This window comes from Coloeus monedula (assembly GCF_965178545.1).
Source record: "Coloeus monedula genome assembly, chromosome: 1".
NCBI classification, from domain to species: domain Eukaryota; kingdom Metazoa; phylum Chordata; class Aves; order Passeriformes; family Corvidae; genus Coloeus; species Coloeus monedula.
This window is the reverse complement of record NC_138781.1, coordinates 40,583,847-40,608,030: the sequence shown is the minus strand read 5'-3', so window position 1 is coordinate 40,608,030 and position 24,184 is coordinate 40,583,847. Positions and strand designations below refer to the sequence as shown.

The 24,184-nt window shown below is 39.3% G+C and overlaps 1 protein-coding gene across 1 annotated transcript in view; it reads right to left on the bottom strand.

Moving 5' to 3' along the window:
* The window catches only part of CMC1 (C-X9-C motif containing 1), a 42,216-nt gene extending 19,515 nt beyond the window's left edge, over positions 1-22,701 (bottom strand). Inside the window, exons 1-2 of the mRNA XM_082278618.1 lie at positions 22,578-22,701; positions 10,128-10,220 (exon numbers count right to left, since the gene is read on the bottom strand). Of these exons, the coding sequence (XP_082134744.1) occupies positions 10,128-10,220; positions 22,578-22,602 (118 nt within the window). The 5' untranslated portion in view covers positions 22,603-22,701. The remainder of the gene's footprint in view (positions 1-10,127; positions 10,221-22,577) is intronic.
* Positions 22,702-24,184: the final 1,483 nt, after the last annotated feature.

Below are 24,184 nucleotides of genomic sequence, written 5' to 3'. Positions count from 1 at the left end.
GTCTGATAAGACCTGTGATTTCTGCCCCTTTTTTTTGGCTGGCTCTGCTGACTCATAACATTCTACACAAAGATATGCACAACAGGTATAGGTCTCCAACCTACAGGAAAAAATGGAGATCAGAACTACAGCTCTCATAATCCACCGCCTCATTAAATCAAAGCATATTATGTAAAATCACAACTCCTATTCTGATTTCCATTTATTATTAATTCCTGTTGAGCTTCACTTCAATTTCTGAGATTCGGATAAGCAATTTTCTTTGGCAAATACACTTGTCAACGTCATGTGTTTTCTAAAGAATGGACAGAAGCTTTCTCCTATCACCCTATGCTGAATACAAGGTCAATACATTGCTTTTAGGCTGCCTGAATGCTCACTATTTATTGTATTTCTGAATACAAAAAGTAGCTACTTTTTGACCAAACTAAGTTTTATTTTCCACTGCTGAACCTAGTGGTACCTATACAACACATTCTGACTTCAATAGTTTAAAAATAACCTATTTTCTGTGTGAAAGCAACCCCAGGGTAATATTAATAATTCATATACAACATAAATATTTATACACAGACAATGGGAATACAGCATGACCTCTTAAAACTATTAAGATTTATTTACACTAAGTGCTAACTCTGTAACTGTTGAATGTAGTATCTAAGAGGGGTTTATAATCCAAAACTGCAGAGCAACTACTTAATACACTGTAAAGGACAGGCAGCGAAAATAACAGCTACTGTGAGTCACATGTACTGCCACGAATAGTGCATTGCTCTGTCCACCTACGCCACAGTAACACCTTCCTGCAACATTCTAACGCTGCACCCCTAGGTTATCACCACCATCAACAGAATGGATGCAAAAAACCCCTTACAGAATCCCAAGTTTGCGCTCACTTGCTGGTAGTAAGAATGACTGACACAGAAGAATCAAAATGTGTCCACTGGGAAAGAAAACTATGAGATCAGCAAATACTGTATATAATATCTGGGAAAAAGGCATTAGTAAGTGGCTAGAACCATAATCAGGCTACCCTTGCTCTTTTGTTGGGAGCAGCACTTGACCATGTCTCCTCCACTATGGACACTCACCTCACGGGGTTCCCTAAAGACTGATCTAAACACCATGAAATACCCCAAGATCAGTAGATACAGGCAAGGTTCAATTTCTCTATTTTTATAGTTTGTGCCAATCTTACCTCAGCAGGACCCTAAGACATGAAACCAGCTATTCAATCTACCACTGTAGAGTGCACTAATGGAGAACAGGAAATAATTAGAGCACATAAAAGCCATATACATCAAAGCTAGCGCCATTCCCAAAAAAACAAGTTTGGAGAAATTATGACAGAGAAGAGACTTTTACACTTTTCTCATCACTAGGCAAAGAATTTCCAGGTACAGAAGTCAAATGAAGACAGCAACAATGATTCAGATTTAATGGGGAGTTTGTCAGGGAGTAGTAATATGACCAAAGGGTAGAAACAACTGATGATCCTGATGCTTCATTTCAAGTTCAACTCTTCCAGCATTCTAAGAAATTATACAAAAGGACAAAGGCAATTGGTTTTTTCCTTTCCTTACATACAGTTAAAGTACTCCCATTCTGCAGATGCTAAAACACTATGAATCTATAGTCTGGAAGAGTATTTTCCTCCTAAAACTGGCTTACCAACTAAACACCACAATACAATAATTGTATCTCACCATAAGAGCTGCAAAAGAAGCAATCCTATTGTTCAACTTTCAGCAGTTAGTTTGGTGAGTGCTCTTGTCATGGATATTACTATCATGTATTAAAATAATCCAAAAACCACACAGGCATCCTCTATTTAAACCAGCATTAGTTAAGAACATGTAATTAACCTGGGCTATGTTAATATATTTATGCTGGACAGGGAAATCAATTTGAAATTCAGGATCTTAGCTGGAAACCAATAAAATCTGTAACTTGAGAAAAGCAAATTGAAAGACTGGACAAAACATAGATAACCTCTCGAGGTTCTCATCTATGAGCTCTAAACTACCAATATCACTTTAATATCCATACATAAAAATCTCTACCAGGTAAGAGAACCAAAATCAAGACAAGGCTCGTAAGATATGGCAACCTGGCTGAAATTGATATTCATTAGAGTACTCTTTGCATGAATAGGAGCATTTGGACTCTGTGGTCTTTATCAGAGCCCCAGCTGGTAATGGTTGAAGGTTAATGCCTTACCCCATTCTGTTCAATTTTCTGTCCTAATTAGTCCTCTAAATCTATAGCTGTGAGCACCAAGTGTCTGTGCTCAAAAGAAACTAATTAATGCTAGCAAATTAGATCAAGTCCAAAGATCCAACAGCCAAACTCTTAAATGCTCCTTGTTAATAGGAAGTGTAGCTGTCAATAACTGCTGTTGGTGACTATAATGAGGCCTCTTTCTTTCACTGAAAGTGATTTCATTTCTCTTTGTCCCTGTAAAAGCTGTTCCATTCCCTAATAAATTAAAAAAAAAAAAAATCCCCACAAACTAAGTTGCAGTGGTAAAGCTAGCAGTCTGACCCATTTCTTGTCATCAGCTGGGTTGAAATGACATGGAGGGGGAAAGAACAAAAATAATCAAACAGGACAAGTTCCCACCCTGAACATTTTCTCCGAAGTCCTACAAACTAGTTAGAACACTGAAAGCAATACAGTATGCCCTGATATATCTTTTCTATAAATTACCTTAGGGTAGTTAATGCTGTTATCATTCACACAAACAAACAAACAAACCCACACAGATCTAGAATCTCATTTCTTCAAATTCTAATTTACATATAGCTGTTCTCTCTGCCCAGTTTGTTGGAGCAAAGCTCAATATACCATAATCCCTCTAGAGATTGTATTAATTCACATAGTTAAATGTGATGAGAGTAAATGCTCATTGGAAATATATAGCACTGAATAATTTTTTCCAAAATAAAAGCAATTGTGTGCAAACAAGAACATCATGTAAAAATTCAGCATCTTACTCTTGAGGAACGCTAGCCAGAAAAAAAGCACATAGTAATTTACTACCTGTACTAAATATAACTATTGAAACATCTAAAATAATTTCAATAACTGACAACTGCACAACACATACAACATAATGTAATATCAACAGCTTCCTACAGGGTCATGTGGTCACACACAATATGATGATAATATACTTCAATATTCAGATAATAAACACAGCAACAGAGGACAACAGTTTTCTTCCATTCTCCACCTGCTGAATTGAAACTACGTCCCCAAATTATACTAACCTTCCTCTCACAAAAATGAAGTTGCAGATAATAATGCAGCATTCTTTTTTTTCATTCTCATAAGAGAAGGATACTGTAGTCATAACAAATCTATGATTCCTCCCATGTAACCACTCAGGTTTTCCATCAAACTCTGAATAATATGGACATAAGCACATATAAGCAATTTCTGATCACAGCAGCTCAATCTAAAAAAAGGTACCAGCAGCTGTCTTGTTAACTCATTGATTTTTATCAGTCACTTGATCTTTTTGCTTTGGTCAATTAGCAGATCACTGTGTTCTCAGATACTGCTAAGACACGTGAACTTAAAAAAAAAATTTTAAGGACTGTATTTTCACAATGAGGCAAAGTGGATAGAGAAGTTCAGCTGTAAATGGTGACTTTAGTTTCAATTTGCTTTAATACAAGAAGACTCATCAAAATTTTTAAGTAGAGCTGTCACGTAATTTCCCTCTACTATCAGTCTTAGCATCTTCTGGTGTCAGGACTGTAGGTACCAACAGGTTAATCCTCCCTCCGCATCCAACAAGGGTTGGCAACAATTAACAGAACTTGGCCTGCAATACCAAGGTAAGTGAGCAACATCAAGGAAAATTTGCTAAGGATTTCACACATTTCATTATCTGCATTTCTGACAGAAAACTATATGTAAAAATAGGTTTTTTTTAAAGAAGGAATATCTAGAGGTGTGTTTTGGGCATTTAAATGTACAGCACCACATGTAGTTCAATCAGAAATTTCTTTGGATTTATGGACCTTGATATGTCAGGTGTAAGGGTCATGGTCTAGAGCAGGTGGCCCCTACGGGGACAGAGATAATGTCAGTGACAGGACTGTTGAGTAACTGCACATTATCAAAACTCTGGATGACACTGGTCATGCTCAACTGTAGAGAAGCCTGCAGTAGTGTTGCATCCCATCATCTTCACTAAGTATCAACATGAGCCCTGAGGAGGAGAGGGCTAATGGGAAATCTGGAGAATGGGAGGAGGGTGGTTGCTTGGAAATGTCCTTTTCCAGCCACACTTTCCCAACCATTTCTTAAAGCCCTGCCAAGTATCATGAGATTTTTTCAGCAATGTGACTCCAGTTGCTTTAATTACACAGCTCCTACAGGCAACAGAATGATCATAACTGTTCTCCAGTGAAGGTCCTCAACTTGGCACAAGTTACAAATACCTTCCTGGTGTGTCTCTCACAAAAAATTTTAAAATTAATTAATTTTCTTTTTTTAAAGGGACAGAACAACTTGTCATCTTGATCAATGGATGTTTCTCACAATATGCTTCAAATAAGAAATGGCTACATTTACTTCACCATCTTTCTACTGGCAGAACCAGGCGGAGTTGAACTATCTATCCCCATATTCACCCTGAAAAGCATGTAGTTCCATTTCCTGTTTGAATCCTTGAACCCTACGAAGGAGCATCAGTTACAGAAGATGTCTGCAGGTCCCTCTTGGTGACCTTAAAGACCCAAATGCAGATGATGTACCAGTAACAAACAAAAAAATTCAGACGAAAATAGAACTTAAACCCCTTATCTCTGGAGGAAGTTGTTCTTCTCCCAGAAAAAAAGGCTGTGAGGTTTTGGAAGGTGGGCAGAAATGCTTAACAATACAACAAATACACAAAACATCTACAATGAATATAATACAGAACTAATTTATTTCAAGACTGACTCTGTGACCCAGTAATTTCTTTTTGGGATCTCAATTCAAGACAACTTCTTCACAGTCTAAACCCACAACATCTCAAAGTCAGTCAGCTGTTTCTATTTTCCAAGCCAAGTAACCCAAAATTAAACCAAATTAAGCTGATAGTCCAAGTTTGTGTATTTCTGTTACCAAAAAAAACGCCATCAGCTCAGTTTCAGAATCCGTAACTTCTAACAGCGAAGTAAGTGCTCTCAAGAAATTAAGACAAATTTTTCTGTAGAAATGGTCAAGAGTCAACCACAGCTCTTGCAGTTTTTTCCATAACTGTCCCTAGTTCTAGAGCATGGAGTCATGGAAAGCAAAGCACAGCTGGATGAAATTACAGAACTTTTGATGTGCTAAAGATCATCATTCTGATGAAGAGGCTTATTCATATTTAAATTTTATAACTGGAAATTAAAGCAAACCAGGAAAACAGCTTGCTTCAGAAATTATTTCATAAAAGCAATACGTGAGGGAGGCAATGGCTAGTAAACAATCCTTTTAGCTACTTAGGTTTAAAATGCCAAGGACATGCTGATACAGAAATATATAATTTAATATTATTTCAGGCAAACTCATGCTACAGTTTGTAAAATTACAGTGAAACATTCCTGTATGACACTGTTGTTGGGGTTTTTTGTTTGCTTGTTTTTTAACACTTTCGGCCACAATTTCACATACACGCATACAGTGTGCATGGATATGAACACAATAAAGCAAATTTACATAATGGTCACAGAAAATTGACTAGTGTTTCCCAGAAAGCATGTTAACAGAATTACTACCCAAGTTAACAAAATTACTAACATATCCATTTTCACTGAACAAAGTGCTTGAAAACTCTTAAATCACACAAAAATTATTCGGAAACTGAGAGATACAAAATTCTTAAGTAACATGCAGCACACACAAGAACTTATACTGGAACAATCTGAAAATAAAGTTGTAAGCAAATTTAAATGATCTAAGTAAAATGAAATATGACCAGACACAATACTTAATTGTTCTTGAAAATTATCAGGTGGACATATTTTCCATGGTTATTTCATCCCTAAGCCATTTTGGTAGGCTAACAACCAAGCACAGCAATGAGCCACCCATTTAACTGTGCACTAGGGTAGCAGGATCACTTCTTAAGTTAACAAAACCTTTACTTTTTATTTATTTTTGTAACCCTTGGGGTTTCTTTTCCCTGGATGGCTCTGGAACACGTGCTGGACAGGCTGTCATTACTTGCATTATTAGCTCTGATAAGCACACAGCTCTAGGTGGTATAGCTGCAGGCTAAGGTACCGGGCTGGGTACAGATGGACCCCTGTGCTCATGCAGAGCACTATTGAATGTACAGGGGCTCCCCATAGGGACACATGTGAACCCAGCCTGATCAAGCCAATTGTAAAGGCCCATACTTGTGGAATAGCTTTATTTCCTATACTACCGATGCATTTATCACAATTTCCTAAAGACAGAAAGAAACAAAGGTCTACTAATAGGAGTTTCTAAAACATAAACTTAGCATAAAGCAGAAAAATCCTATATTGAGAGAAAGTTAAATGAGTACCTCTGCCCTCAGTGTAAACAACTCCATTTCATGCATGTGTATGCACTCCACAGCACACAAACCAAGTCGCAGGAGCTTTGATTACTTAATTACACAGCTTATGTTCATAGCTTATAATTGTTTACAGCATAAAAAGCATAGCCTATTTACTCTGATTAACACCTATCCCTGTGTACTAACAAGACAAATTTATTCCAGGAATAATCTCACAATAGATTTGTGAGATGATAAATCTACTGATAACAAAACTGCTTAAGCTTCATTTCCCATGGTTTGGTCTCTCCCCTCCATCCAGATAAAAAGGTGTACAACAAAACAACTGAAGCTATGCTACCACCTTTTTATTTTAATACAGGTATCAATGTGGGGTTTTGCTTGCCTATTTGATAAAGAAAAATTGTTTCAGAAATACTCAGTTTCCACTTCTAATTTTCACACAATTTGATCAAAGCTGGCTTACAGGTGACAGAGGAATGACAGGAGATAGATGTATCCATGAACCTTATTTTCCTAAAGATATACAACTAAACTCTATACAGGAGAAAGAAGGAAGAAATTATAGTTTTGCCTAACATCACAGAAAGAGAAAAACTGGAACATTTGGCTTTAAAATTTATAGAAAGAAAAAGATGGAGAAGCTTCAAGGTAATGGTCCACAACTCACAGCTCAAGAACCTACATTGCAAGCAACACTGGTTGCTGCCACAGAAAATGAAGATGCTGAAACCAAAGTCATGTTACAAGTCATGTTACACAGAGAAAGTTCAGAGGAGAACAACACATACACATTGTTTGGTTAACCTCAAACAATATTATACAAATAGCAAGCTCTCAAAATACTTTTAATCGACATCTTCTTTCAAATGACCCACATTGCTGCAACTGCTTTTCATCTTCAGTTTTCTTCCCCAAAAGGTATAGAGTTCAAAGTAAAAATGATTCAACTTTTCTTCAAATGAAAAAAAAAGGTCTGTTAAGTCCTTCTGGCAGCACTGGAAGGCACCTGTTACATGATGACCTTTCCTTTTGCAGATATTACTGTAACACTACTTTTTCATATTTTTTGGAGAACCTCTAAAAGCAGCTGCTTAAAAATACACTTGTTCACTTTCCCCGGACTTTACTCTAAACCTAGTGATAAAAACTTCAGAAACTTCCTTTGAAGTTTCTTAAATAATAGCAAAATACAAATACGTGCCATTGGGGAAACAATTGTTCTTCCTGCCATGGTAAAAGTCACTGAAATAATTCAGGGAAAACAATATGGCAACAAACTAAAATGCACTCCTTTGTCAGTAAATAGTGTTGGAAGAGCACAGAAGACACTGCTGAATACTTGAAGAAACAAGTGTGAAAACAAGTTAAACGGTGTGGAAGGTTTGCTATACAGCTGAGTGAAATTACAGAAGTTTCTAACTTCTCTCACCTTGTGGTATTTGCATTTCAACAGCATTTCAACAATGAAATGCACAAAGACCTTTTTTTTTTTTGTGAGCCACTGAAGGAAAGATGTACTGGAGAAGATCTATTCTCAACAAGAAGTTTCCTGAATAAAAAACAATGTATTATAGAAAAACTGTGCAAATGTAGCCACTGATGGAGCAGCTGCTTTGACTGGAATAAAAAAGGGATTCCAGACCCAGGCTACAGAGAGCACTGCACACGAAACTTCCTCACTGCATCCCTCAGGGGTGAGCTATTGCAGCAAAGTGGTTGGAGTCAGGAGTGCACAAAATGCTACAGGGATGACATCAATGTTAGAACTTGACAAAAACAAGCCCTTCAAACAGTGGCACCTTTATCAGAGTTTGTAATGAGGTGGGGAGGGTCCATGAAAACCGCTGGCACCACACAGAGGTTTTCTGGATAACTCATGGCAAAGTGCTTAAAAGAGTTGTCTTTTCTAAAAAAATGTGTCAGGTTTGACAAGTACTCCAAATTCACTGACCTTTTTGGTGATGACTAGTGGCTGTGAGCAGTTTGCTACCTAGCAGGAATTTCCAAAAACTAAACATTCAACATGCCCCTTCAAGGTGAAGGTGTCATTTTAACAACGAGTAAGGAAGTAACTCCTTTGCAAAAGAAACTTGTGCTTTGGAGAAAGCATCTTGAAAACAGGTATTTGGATATGTTCACCTAATGATCTAATTTTTGGTTTGGTTTTGTTGGTGAACAAAACATGCGTCACCTATGAAAACCTCATCTATATATGTACACTTTAAAAGGATAAAAACAGAACTCTCTGACCTGTTAAAAATCGTCCCAAGCAGAGTTTTAGGTTGAAAACACTGACATGCAACACCTTCTCACATTAGCTTGGAAGAACAACTGATTGACATCAGGTGAAAGGATCATTTACTAGCCCAATTTCAAGCAAAACCTTTGCAAAACTTCTGGATAGGACTGAAAAATGAGTATTTTTCAAAATACTTTTATATTTTCAAAAAGTAAAATTTGGTAAGTGCAAGCAAGTATGTACTTCTACCATGGGGATCTATGCATCTCTGCAAGACATATTTTTCAGGCATGACACCCATTAAGATCAAGTACTGAAATAAACTGAACTTACAACCAGACATTCAAATTCCAATATAACAGTGTTAAAGATTTTAAAAATTATTATGCTGTTCAGTCATATAGATCTCAACAAGAAGTACTGTTATTAACAGTAATCCTTTTAGATTGATAAATAGCTTAAAAATATTTTAAAGTACTGTTTATTTCATTTTTATCTCATCCTTTTTTAACTTCTATTTTTATGTTTTATAATGTCCATAACATACAAGTACAGTGATACATTTACTAACTTATAAATGAATATATTGGGATTGTGCAGTCAGAAATTTCTTTACCGAAGGGGTGCATGAACAAAAGGAGTTTAGAGAGCACAGATCTGGATGACTGGATGCAAATGCCCTCTACTAAAAGCCAACATTTGTACAGAGTAAATCTGTGGCTTTTCATCCATTCTTACATCCCTCTTATAGCAGTATTCTTGGCTAACCTGTATGTAAGTAGCTCTCAGCAGAGGTGGTGACATCACTTTAAAGAGTTATTGTCCAGTACTCCTCAACAGAAAATAAAAACAGAAGTGCACTGCATCACCCTGTTTCAACATTTGTCTAGTAACATGTGTGTGTTCATGTGCACAGACCATCTCAGTGCTGGGGCAGGGAAAGGATGCAGTCAGTTGGGGATATTTAAACAAATTTATTATAATGAGAGATGCCTTAACTGAAGGTTTACATGAGGCAATTTAATTTATGTAAGTATTAAATAATACACACAGAAACACAATAACTCTTGCGCTGCTCTGCACCACATAGTCCAGACTGAGATGTGAAAACTTTTGTATTAATCATACCAAATTCTACAGCCCTTGAGAACAAGTCATTTTGGAAAATAGTCCACATCACCAAGCAGCCAAAGCCAACACAGCAGATTTATATGCTTCAATACTGGTTTCACAGTGAACTGATAAGATGCAGATCACACATACAAAATCTCTGACTACATGATTTCAAAAACAAGGATTATATTCAGGGCACAAAAGTGAGTACATCTGATCTCCTAATGAATATTTGACTCTTACCTTGCACCTTATCTGAACACAGCTCCTTGGCTCGATCCCTCATTATTTGTGGTATCAAAACATCTTTTTCTACATGTCTCAGCTTTGAATTTTCTGCAACAGTGAAAAAAAGATATTTTTGAAAAAAAAAATTATCTATCCCTCAGAAAAAGTCAATCTAAAGAAATAACATGGCATTGTTTATATAACATACACAAGTACACTAAAATTGTCACAAACAGCTGCAGAAAGTACCACGGAAGGACCACACAGATCAAAAGGATGGAAAGTTAAAAATTTGCTCAGATACAAATATGAGCATTATCCTGAGTATTTCTACTCTGTTTAATGTGTATAATGAACCAAAAGTAAAGGAGCAAATTCTGGCAGCACATTTGAATTTCTGCTTTACTAAATAAAACATCTGCATACAGACAGCACAGCAGTTAAATACTTTTATTTCAGGATAGCAGTATTTTTATACAAACATGATCTGTATGTACTCTTTTATTCACTGACACAAAGCTGAAAAACATAGCACATACTAGAGCACAACCTAGAATTTGTATGGCTACGTGGAAGACTTCAGTTCTTCAGACAAAAACTAAGTCTCTTCAATGGAGGATCTAGGAGCTATTTTACTGAGCAATCCAATTTAAAAAGAAGAAATGCTGCTGCCTGATTTCTGTACTTGAAAGTACAGTTGCAGTTTGTTTTCGGTTGTCTCCAGAATTCTCTTGAGTACAGCTAGTGATTTAGAATAAACAACACAGACCATCAGGAAAAAAAGCTACTATTTTTCCAAATCTACTTTCCTCAAAATGAAGGGATGAGAATTTATCAAGAACAGTTTTTTACTTCTTAGCTTCTGAGTTTAAAACCCTTTAAAGGACATTTGCTCAGAACACTGTATAGTCCTACGCATTTACACCAAATACCTGGTTTTCATCTTCAAGCACACTATTTCTTGATCCTTTGATGTTGATACTACATTTCAGAATAGCATCAGTTGGGATGCTCACACTATGAAAACCCTACTGTCAGATACCATCAGTTATTTTGGGTTACAATAATTTCATTTTAAAATCGGTTATTAAAAAAAAGATGAAGAAAAGGTAAATGTGCAATGTATTGAAATGAAGGAAAGAAGCAGGTTTTAAGTTACCTACAGCTTTCAAACATTGTATTTTTCAGAGCATTTTTGGTTACTTCTCCATAAAAAAACAACTTGAACTAACATTAGTCATTCTTAAATCATCTTTTAAAGTTTGCTAATGCTAAGAGATTACATTATGAGATTACACAGTACTGCATATGTGTATTACTAGTGGAATCTGTCAACAAAACAGAGGATTACAATGAGCAATATACAGAATCTGAATTAAAGACATTTCTCCTCAAAATATCTTTCTTAGCATTTCTAGCACAGAAAAGGTCTATTCTGTACATACAACAAAAACACTAAAAACAAATAGCTCATGACTTAGATTTGCTTCCATGCTCTGATTTTCATGAGATACAATAATTACAAATATCCTTCATTTTAACTTTCTGCAGTGTATCAGTGCAATTATTGTACCAAACACTTGGTACAGTACATAGGCTACAGACAACAGAAAGCTGTCAGAAAACTTCCAAGCATGTTTTGTAAACAGGAGAAATCAGTTCAGCTGAACGACATGGCAGGAACTGGCACCACCGGTCTACGTGGCTCAGCTCTACTCACTCCAGTCAAAGCAAGCTGGCACTGCAGCCTTCCTGCCCTCTCCCCATCCCTATAATGCTGTTTTCCCTCTGCCCACACAAACAGGCTCAGCAGTCTGTAGTGAATGAAAGAGGAAGTTAATTTCATTTAAAGGTAAATAAATTTCCTGGTAGGCAATTTTTCAGCTAGATAAATTCTCTGATCTAGTTCACTATATAACTGAACTGTCATGACTACCGGTAGCCCAAATTACAGCCTGAATTTCTGCTCCCCATGCTTTCTTTTCTAAATGTAACTTGGCTATATTGCTGCTTGGAGTACACAGAATCATGTACAAATGCAAACACAGCTAAAAGCAAGTGGGTTGCTACCTGTCACCCAACAGGCAGTTTTACCAGTTCCCCATTGCCCTCACTCATCCCCATCACATCATCATTATTATGCACCTAACCAGGCAGAGACTAAGCAGGTCAAAACGGAAAACTAACTCAAATACTTGTAAAAAAGTGCTTCTCAGCACTTTGGAGTAATTAGATCTACTTATCTACTTCCCCTAATTAGCATCATAGAAAATCCTGAGTTGGAAGGGACCCACAAGGATCATCAAGTCTGACCTGCACAGGTCTGCACAGGTTCCACTTTTATACCACAGCATATATGGAAATGTAGCAGAGAGGAAAGAAGTCTTTAGGGCCTGGGAAGAGCAGCTGGGCTTCCCCCACTAGCAAAGCTGGCTGGAAGCATCCACGATTTTCACAATGACAAAGCACAGGGCTCCTGTGCAAGGATCAGCTATCCCTCTACTGACACAGAGAGGTGGGTAGGAATGCAGCTAAAGGCTGGAGGGGAAACAGGACACAAGGCCATCTGGAAAAAAAAAACAAGCAAGCAAGCAAGCAAAGAAAAGGAAACTCCAAAAGAGTAGACCTCCCTGATAGCCCAGAACAGTCAGAAAGGATTTTCAGGTTTTCTCTTAGCTTACACACCCAATTTTCTGTTTGATTATTCAAAAGAAAAGGGGCGTAAGACTGATAGCAAGGAGTGTGTTACTGGTGTTAACACCAGCTCAACCAGAACCACGACAGAATAGTGCTCCAGGCAAACTCCTTCTTTTTAGTCCCCTGTTGTCAAGTCTATAGAGGCTGAAAATGCAGGAAGGAGAGGGCACATCAGGACACTGGGCAGCATCCAGTAGGAAGAATGAAAAGAGAGCTACAACAGTAATTCAAAGGTAATTATTCAACAGTATAAAGAAAATGACAGTAAAGACTATTTATAAACTCATCTACAGTTTTTAGAAGAATTGCTGTTGGGAAGTATCAGTTTTAATTTTTTTTTAAAATTTTACAAATGTTTGTATTTACAGGATTTTGCTTTTGTATCTTTAATTAGAAAATATTAAGTGCTTAATAATGGTTGGACTTGATGGTGTTAAACCTAACCTGACTCTATGAAAAGCCCAAGCAATTTTAATTACCTTATACTGTCTAAGTTTCAGGTTCTGGGTGCAACTACCTCTCCAAATAGCTCAAATGCAGATGTTCAATTTGGGCAGCACTGTATTTTCTTGTGAGTTTCAACTGGAACATCTTAAGTATTTGAATATTCTTCCTTCATTCTAAACTCTACATTGCATTACAATTACAGTGTTTTTCCTTCAAAAACCATCAATTCCTTTTGCTCTTTTTCAACTATATTACAGTTTCCAGAAAAAGTACTTTTTTCCCCTTTTGAACGTTCACTACTCTGCACTAAGAAAGGTGATTCGTACCCTAATACCGGATTTGCTGCAGACTAGTCCCTACAGAAAAATCTGCATTTCAACAGTCTTACTCCTGTTTCATTTCATCTTGAAAACATTATTCCCAGACAGGTAAGAAATATATTTTCCTACAGTTTGCCTTCTGCATTTGAAAGCTGATACCTTTGGTTCCCACCCACATCCTTCACTCACTTTTCCTGGTCTTCTTGGTAGGCTGTTTGAAGAGACCATGGCCTTTCACCACAAAGTGAACCAACAAGAGCATGTTACCCCTCAGCTTCCAGAGGGCCAGAAAAATGTTAGCAGCAGCTTTTTCTTCTCCCTCTGTCAGCACAAACTTGGGCATGTTTGTCAGATCAATTTAATACTCTGAGATTTTACCCTTATCTTACTTACTGACAAAACTTCCAAGTACCATCAAACATTACAAGAGGTGGATGAACACAACTAATCAAGTAAAGGTTACAAAACACAGACTAAATGCTTTTAATACTAAAAACTATGTATTTTGTAAAAACATACATAGACGTTAGCCAGAATTAAAACCAAATGCAGGCTTCCAGGGGTTACAGCTAAGTCACTAGCTCCTTGAAAATGTGAGTAAGTCTGTAGGCAAGGAATCTGTGTGACAGAACTACTGAATGTTTCCTAAAGACTGATCAGCAGATTCCAGAATGCTCCTCCTGGGGACAAGGAACAGAGAAGATGATAAAGAACAGTTAAAGAAGTTACAAGCTTGCAGGGAAAAAAAAAAAAAAAAAAAAGACAAAAGGGGAGAAAACAACAGAAAAGGGAATAGCTTTGTAAGAGAAATGGTTTTCCATAAAACCTCAGCCCAGTGCAAAGAATTAAAGAGAGAGTTTACTAAACTGGGAAATATCCCTCTTCACCAAATCACTAAGAAACATTTAAGACTTTTTTATTTTTTAACAAATAAAATCTGTGGGTTTTGGCAAATCTCAGTGCTTGTGGTTCTCTTGTTGCATACAATATGTAGGGCACAACACTACAGTTGTAATAATAGCCTTCTGTGGTTGATCAAAATCCTCAGCTGCAAAAGCTCTGCCATGGAAAGCCAAGGACCACAGCTGGTCTGTTTAACATTTTTCATTATTTTTGTAAAAATGACCAAACACCAAAAAACTAATACACATCAATAGGAACAAGAACATCTCAACCACAAGAACACATCAATTTCATTCTGTATGGAAGCTGGGAAAACAGATGACAAATACTTTCCTGACTTTCTAGCCTCTGACCAAAAGACCCAGCATGGCCTGGAGAACAACACGAGCACAGTGTAGACCTGTGCTGCAGGCAGCAGATCTTTAACCTTTAAGGGGAAGAGCAGAATGAAATACAAAGCTGCTTTACAGTCCTAATAACAAAAGGGACTGTAGCAGCTTCTCATATTAATTAGAAGACTATTATTACAAGAGGAGGATTCCAAGACAAAAGCTTTTCTAGAAGACTGTCCTGAGAGAAAGTCATATCATCTCCCCACTTCATTCAACACAGCTAACTGACTTACTCATCTTTTAATACATCCTGCTGGTATTTACAGTTCTGCTTTCACCTCTTTCCTGACTTCAGGTAGCAGGGACACAGATTACTCAGAAAAGTTGAAATCTACTCTACTCAGATACTTAAAGAAGCTTCATACTTTCTGCACCCAAGAGGAACTGAGACAAACAATTCCAGTAACAGTCTTTGAAACGTGCATTTCTAGTTATATGACCTGTAATTTGGATTTTCTTGGGATTTTTATTTATTCATGTTCAAAAAATGCTCAAAATAGTACTTTAAATACTATTGCTTTTTCATTAAGAATCGCAGTATATATGAAGAATAGAGAAAGTTTTGACAACTTTACATCATTTTAATTAGCAACTGGTTACCACCTAATTTTTTTCTTGAAATCCCACTTCTATCAACTTTTAAACATCACTTATGTTATTTGCAAAAATGCTGTAGAAAGTTCAATCAAGGTTCAAGAATCCAAGTTAAAATACAATACTCCTCAAAATACATAAATTTTAAAAACAATCACTTTCATTATTTTGAAGGCTTGGTTGAGAAATGTGGAGCCATAAAGGGGACCTTCTTTTTTAATACATCTTACTATTTTTTTCCTACCAGCTGCCATCAAAGGCAAGCAGTTGTGAGTAGACAGATTTCTAAGATGCTTTTCTTTTTTAAGCTAAGAAATAAAACTTGAAAAAGTATCAATGAGAACTTCAGCACTAGAAAGAGTAGAGTTACTTAAGTGAAAAGGGAAGAAAACCAAGGAGATACAGGCAGAATTACCATTCTTTAACCTACACCACATTTAAAGAAAATCTCCATGGTAAAGAAGCTGTTTTCCTGGAAAGGAAGGCCTTATTTTCATCTATGATGAGTCTACTAAAACTTGAATTTAACAGCCATTCTGTCACTTTTTCCATATACAGACCTGTAGTATACACAACACTTGAGATGGTTTGGAGAATGAATAACAAGTTTATAACTAAGTTGCAAAATTGCATTAATTTAGAGGATTCAGTTATTCTTCATATCACTTGGTAAAAATTGTTTCTGTGAAGTAAATACTCCATTTCATTACAAAGTTTTGCTTTAAAACACTTGCCTATGAGCTAGTTATAAAAATACCCTGGAAAAGTAAACTTTCCTTAAGAACAGAGGGAGCAGCACAGCATCCACTACCTGCTTATTGTCAAATGTTCCTTTCATTAATCAGCCTATTGATACTAGACATTACATTCTTTTTACAAAAAAATCGAATCTATTTTAGTGCACCTATAACAATGTTTTGAATAAGCAAATATAATTAGAGCTTAGTACTCCTCCAGGAGAAGAACGCATTCAACTCAAATTTTTCATCTCCATTATTCTGCCTAGCTTATTCCCTTGTACTAAATAAAAATTACCATTCTTAGGTTAATTCATGTGAATCATTTATGCATATGTGCATCACAAAAACTTATCTAAAAAGTCTGTATCATTGACTATATTATCTACTACTCAAAACCTCTATTTGAAAACACTAAGTCACACATCAGAACAAGTTCATTTAGAAATAGACCCATTAAAGTAATGGGAGTAAAAAACCACTTATCTTTCTAAAATCTTAGTGTCTTTTCTTACAATTGTAATTTGATGTATCAAGGTAATTAATACTTTAAGTATCCAATCTTGTAGCCTTTGGGAGGGCTTCTGTGCCTTTACCGACAAGGAATTCATGGAGTCAAAGCGACAGAATAATTTCCGCATCCTGCTTTGTAAACCTCAGTCCTTAAAACCCCTGCAGGATCCTGTTAAAGGTAGAGGATTTTATCAGTCAAAAACATCCAGTGTGAACTGACAGATGATGGACCGGGACCAAACAAACACCTTTATACATATGTGAAATGCTACGGAGTTTGGTGATCTCATTTGCACATCGGTGTTTGCATATAAACTAGAGTCTTAAGTAGTGACTTTCTACTGAGGTTTTAAAGTAGAGAAGGACAATATGAAATGACAGAAGTGTTATAATCCAAGAGAAACTAGATCTGTGATACCCTGAAACCCTGATTTAAAAGCAGAAGAAACTTATCAATGCAGTTTTTCTATGCAGTATCCTTTTTTTTTTTCTTTAAATGTATATTAATAAATTTATTTGTATTTAGAAAAGTTCCAGATTTTGAGATCTTTCTAATACTGACATCATTTTAAATTAAGATGGAGAACAGGGATGACAACATCACGGAAGATTTCCAAAGCTTTAACTTCTCACCATTCTATCATCACCTCAAAGTCAATTTTCACCTTTTTCACTGGCTGAATTTGTTATCTTACATTTTGCTTTGGGGCTCATGTTCCTGCAATATGGCAGTACTGGATTACAAGAATGCTGTTTGCTAAAAGTGAACAATGGCTGTACTACAGCAAGTCTGTAATACCTAGAAAGAAAAGGAAAAGCAGACCCGACAAAGCACACTTTCTTGTTAATTACATGCAGATTGCAAATGCTCATACATCTAGTGAGTTATAAGTAAAGCCAAGCCAACACAAGGAGATATTTTTACACTGCTGATCACACAGCAAATCCAGTTACAGGGCCTGAAAATTAATTACAGATTAGGACTTAATATTTACTACTGGAAATAATGCAGCTGCGTTAACACGAAGCCTGTACCACTGTTCAACTATGACAGACCTGCCAGTTAGGAAAACTTAAGTTGTGAGCTACATATAAAGGGAACATCTCAGCCCACCTCAAATCCCATCTGACAACAGATGAGAATTCCAGCAAAATGCAAAAAACACAGAATGTGTTTTAAGGCTACAGACTGACCAAGGATTAAACTAGCAGAGCCAGCCCTAATTCCACCACTACAAAGCTTCTGAGTGCTTCACTTGGTAACTGACACAAAATCCTCAACACAGCTTTCTGCCACTTAAACAAAAAACCATGCAGCAGGATTTCAGCAGCCAAATACACATTCCGGGTTTTTTTCTGAGATGCCAAAATGTACTAACAGCACAGGCACAATTCAATTCCTACATATAGGATAGGGTTGCACGGTTTTTAAAAAGTCAAGCCCACACGTTTGAGCACCTCTTGTCTGAAACCACTCCCAAGTGTACAACCCCTGTTTCTTCTTCTACACCCTTTCTAACTAACAGTGAATGGTGTCCAATTTATTGCTTACTCCCACTTAGAGTGAGAAACAGAGAAAGGTCCTGAAAAAAACCACAAACTGTATAAATTGTATAAAGCAAACAGCTCACATAAAATAGAGCTAAGCAGTGACATAAAAACCCGTGCAATAATTTGCATCAGAAACAAGACAAGAGCTTAAGAGGTAAATCCGACATAGAAAAAGCAAAGTACCCAATATCTGGACGAAGAAGGGATGCAGGAAAATCTAACAACCAACAAATTCCCCAGTTATAACAAGAGGAGATGTTAACCACCTAAGATTTGCCACCCATGCCCAATACAATTAATCAGCTCCTCCAGCACTACACAGTCCTCCTTACTAATTTTCAGAAGTGTGTGGCAAGGTGCAATGAAAACCAATGCAAATCACAAAAGTTTCATTATAGAAAAAAATCTGCCCAAACTTCTTGAGAGCTTGAATATTTAGCTCTTTAGCCACTCCTTTCAAGAGAAAGCTTACACCCTTCATTCCAAATAAAGAATACTACACACAAATAAAGAGCAAGGCTTATGAATAACAGGACCAAATACCATTCCTCCTGCATTATTTAAAACACTTCTTTAACTGGAAGTAAGGATTAAGAGACAAAAAAACCACAACACCTACCTTTGACTTCTGCACCTACGTAGTTAATGAACAATCAGTACACATAATACAAATGAATGAAGATCTTGAAACCAACATCAGGAACATGATCAAAACACATCAGTGTTTTCTTAAGTTACAGAGGTGACAAGACTAAAAGCCTTTCTGTTACACTAACACAAGGCTTGCAGATGTTATTCTGGCAACTTACACTATTAATCACAAAACTTATCTCAAAGAAGTTTAATTAAAAGTTGAAAAAGAACAGCTGAAAAGCAACTTTTCCTTTTATTTCTGTATTTTTGCTCTTTAAATTCAACACTGTGTTATCTCTCATTATTTTATCCTTTCTGTCTTTTGAAGCTATAATTTCATTCTTTTCAGTGTATTCTTCTAGCTCTAGTTTTACTGCCCTTGCCACTTTGAAACAAGTCACATCCATTCTGCAAGCCCAATTTTCTCCTTCCACTGATAAAACTGCTGTTGTATTTAACAACCTAGTCTTCCACATGACATGAAGAAATAGACATACTAAGTTGTTGGAACTAAGTAGCTTAGGAAAAATATTAAATCAGTCTTCAGCCCCTCTGCTTTTAGGCCTTATGTCAAGGATAGGTACCAAAACCTGTACTGTCTATCTCAGCTATTGTCAATGACTCCACTTTCACTTCACACACCTGTGAATCTTCAGCTAGGGATCCAGACATCACCACCTGAAAATGACAGCTATAACCAAGTGCACATTAAAAAGAAAATGAGCTTTCTTATAACACACATGGCCTCTACTACTAAAAACAGCACCCTACGTAGATTTGGAAGTGGTGCATACAAAAATCAAATTCGATGCTGGGCTGAAGCACATTCATTTTGGAGAAGGATAAAACAAAATAATGTAATGTTTTCCTAATCTAGGAGGAGCTGTTGACTCCCTCAAAGGCAGAGACCCTCCAGGAAGACCTAGACAAATTAAGGGCTGGACAGTCACCAACTATGTGAAGTTTAACACAATTTAGCACCTGGGACGGAGCAATTCTGGATGGACAGACAGACTGAGGAACAAGCATCTGGAGAGCAACGCTGAGGAAAGAGACCTGAGGGTCCTGGTCGATAGCAAGTTGAATATGAGTCAGCAGTGCCCTGGGAGCCAGGAGGGCCAAGCGTGTCCTGGGGTGCATCAGGCACCCAGGCAAGGGAGGGGATTGTCCCAGTCTTCTCTGCATTGGGGGGGGACCTCACCATGAGTCCTGTCTGTTTGGGGCAGCACAAGACAAGAAGCATATAAAACTTTTGGGGAGCATGAAAAGGAGGGCTACAAAGTTGGTGAGGGGCCTAGAGGAGAGGAAGGGCCTAGAGCCACTCAAGGAGCAGCTGAGGTCACTTGGTCTGCTCAGCCTGGAGACTGAAGGGAGACCTCATTGCAGTCTACAGCTTTCTCGCAAAGGGAAGAAAAGAAAACACTGATCTCTTCTCTCTGGTGACCAGTGACATGCTGAGGGAATGGCATTAAGCTGAGTTAGGGGAGGTTTTAAGTTGGATATTAGGAAAAGGTTTTTCACCCAGATGGTGGCTGGGCACTGGAACAGGCTCTCCAGGGAAGTTCTCATGACACCAAGCCTGACAGAGTTCAAGAAACATTTGGACAACACTCTCAGGCACATGATGTGATTCTTGGAGAAGTCCTGTGCAGGGCCAGGAATTGGACTTGGTGATCCTTGTGGGTCTATTCCAACTCAAGATAATCTATGATTTTATGAACATAACATTTTGTGAACATATTTATCTACCAATTTATTTACTGGATATAAACACCTAACAACACAACCACAGTTTCTTCCCAAACTGTGGCTATCAAAAAACTCCTCACATACAAATCACAACACAATTCACAGGTTCTACAGTCTGAGTTTCAGAGGACTCCTTGATATTCACTCCCTACTGCCTGTCAAAGCCATGAGAATACTTGTGTTTCTTGTGACCATAAAATGAAGTATCAGTCATGGCAACAATTTACAGAACTGTGATCCTCCTCCTTTTTTTCTCATGTATGAGCCAAGAAGCAGTTAAAAATGATGACATTAAAATCTACCACACCGGGGTATCTGGGTTAACACCTTACTAATACAAACAGGGCAGCTCACACCTCTTGCAGCTGTTGTTCCAGTTCCTCTGCTACCTCACTTAGACATCTCCACTTTTAGTTCATTCTGAGGTTTTCAACAGAGCTGTAACAGCCAGAGACTGATGGGGAGTGGGGGGAGGGAAGCAAAAGATAGTGGATAACAAGGTAGCAGATTTAGACAGGTGTCAGTAAGCAATGCCACTGCTCAGCAGATGAATCTCAGTATTGGTGTCACATAGCAGGTAACCAAAATACACCTTCAGCAGTTAAACCACAGCTAACATACAACCACCATATGGCTTGGGAGGGACAGAAAATGTCACTATATACATAAATAGGGAAGCAGAATGCTGATGACTTCAGTGTTTGGTGCCATCCTTTTTGTTCTGCACTGAAATCACAACAGGTTGAATCACTGGGATTAGCTCAGTTGATTAGAATGTGCTGCTAATGACACCAAGGTTGGGGGTTTGATCCCATTATGGACCATTTACTTAAGAGTCAAACTCATTGATCCTTGTGGATACCTTACAACTTAGAATATCCTCCAAATCTGTGAATTGGCTGATGTAATAATAACTGGGAAGCAGAATTACACTGTAGATGGGCATCCACCACCTGAAATGCAGCAGTAAGTTTTATAACATTTTCTTAATTGAGTAACAGATCAATGCTTAGAGGATACAAACACTAAACCCAGAACTTGACTACTCTATGAACGCTTTGTTTGCAAGGCCTGGAGAGCCAGGTCCAGGCCAGGTTTCCATCAGAAACCGAGAGCCTGGCCTTGGCCACCATTCTTCGGCTTTTGGAAAAGCAGCAACAGGCTGCAAGGACCGAGGTGCACGACCACTGCAGTTCACCACCACCTACGGGAGTCTCAACATCTTGCGTTAGCTGAAGCAGGCCCACACCTCGCTGGGCTCGCTGTGACAGGGAAATGGCCTTTTAACACACCAGGCCGAGGGCAACTGCCGCGGGAACTGCGCACATGAGCGAACATTACATGGGCATAAAGGCCAGGGACTTACATTCACTCCTGCGGACACATGTCTATAACACTCGGACCAGATCTCGGTAGCACGAACCGAGGACCGCATAACCTAGGTGCTTTGCCTTTACGTTTGTTACACAGCCAGAGAAGCTACAGCAGGCACTCACAGTCACCTGGACGCCCCAGAGCTGCCCGCGGCCCGCGTCCGGCCGCTGGAGGTCACGGCGGCGGCAGCAGGGCGACAAGGAGGGAAGGAGGGAGGTGGCAGCGAGAGCCCGCTGAGGGCGGCGGGGACGCCCCAGTCCGCCGGGAACCTTGCGGAGGACGGGCCGGAGCCCCTCAGGGCGACCCTTCCCAGCACCCGCCGGCGGTGCGCCGCAGCCCAGGCCACCGCCCGCTCCGGCGGGTGTGAGGGGCCAGCGGAAAGCGACGGGGGTTTCCCACAGGAAGCCCTAGCGAGGCGAGCGGCAGTGAGGAAGAGGAGGTCGGGGGGTGGAGGGGAGTATGTCTGGAGGGCGCTCCGCTGCCCCGCCGTCCTCCCTTCTTCCCTCCCTCTTTCCCTCCCTCCCCCTCGCTCGCCCGCCCGTCGACCGCCCCTACCTGCGGCGCCGGGGGGAGGCTCCATCTGCGGCCCCACGCACCGGCGGCAGCTGCGCACACCCTGCGCGGCCGCTGCCCCCGCCCTGCAGCGCAGGCGCGGCCCAACCCGCCCGCTCCTCCCGCTCCTCCCCGCATCGGGCGGAGACCGGAGGCGGGAGCGCCGAGGGTGAAGGGCGCTGTGGGTGCGGGGATGTGTCCGCGAGGGCGGCCCCGAGGCTTTGCGCTGAGGCTTTGGCGCTGAGGCTTTGGCGCTGAGCCACCACCGCGGTGAGCAGGGCTGAGGGGTTGTGGGTGGCCTCATACTCTGGGAGTCACCGAGGAGTCACAAAATCACAGAATAGGTCAGGTTGAAAAGGGACCACAGTGGGTCATCTGGTTCAACCTACCTGGGCAAACAGGGTCATCCTACAGGATTGTATCCAGATCGTTCTTCAGTATCTCAAGTGAGGGACACTCAACACCCTCTCTGAGCTGTGATCACCCGCACAGTAAAGGAGTTCTTCCTCATGTTCAGGTGGAACTTCCTGTGCATCAGATTCTGCTCGTTTCCTCTTGTCCTATTCTTTGGCACCACCGAGCAGAGCCTGGCTCCATCCTCTTGGCACTCCCGCGTTAGATATTTATATGCATTGATAAGGTCCCCTGTTAGTTATCTCTTCTCGAGACCGCAAAGGCCCAGCTCCCTCAGCCTTTCCTCATAAGAGAGATGCTCCGGTCCCCCAGTCATCCTCATTGCCCTCTGCTGGATCCACGCCAGGAGCTCCATGTCTCTCTTGTACTGAGGAGCCCAGAACTGGGGTCCTGACAGGGCTGGGCACAGAGAGCACCAGGTTCCTAGGGAACCTCAGGGAAGTTTGTGTGTGTGTGTGCATAGCCTCTGACAGGGACTGGTGTCACAGCCTGGAGGCACCAGCCCTTGGGATGCCCAAGGCTTCCACAGCAAGGACTTGAAGTGGCAACTGAGAATTTAATTGGTGGCTGTTTTTATTGATGAGTTGGTTTCTGATCATAAAAAGGGCTTCCCTGTCAGTGTGCAAGAGGTCCTCTCTCATGCCTCAGTGTCACTGGGATCACATTCCTGCGAAAGCTGTGACAGAGGAATCAGGAAATCCAGTGTCCCACCTGCAACTCCTATTTAGGAGTCTGCAGAATATTTAACTGACCAACCTTTAGTTACTCATTGCATGAGGCAAGAATGACCACTTCGGGACATAAAACATGGAATAAAAAAAATACATTTAAAAAATGATAAATTGCCAGAAATTGTCATACATTTGAAAACCCAAGAACATGATTCCCTAGAAATCAAGAGAAATGAAAAGCAAGGAGATATATCTGAAACTCAGGACTTGTTTTAATGAATACAACCCAGAATTTTCAGAAAGCCCACCCTCTTTTCCTATCTTTAACATTTTAGACTGACAGATGATAGAAAAATCAATCATTTTACTCAGTAGGCTCTCACAGGAGGCTGCAAAAATTCTTTTAAATGTAGCATTTCCTCTGTTATCTGGCATTGTTACTTTCTGTTCAGTGGAAAGGTGAGCTTTACACATTTACATTCTCAGGGAAGTGAGAAGTCCTGGAGCCTTCCCTAAACACCAGAT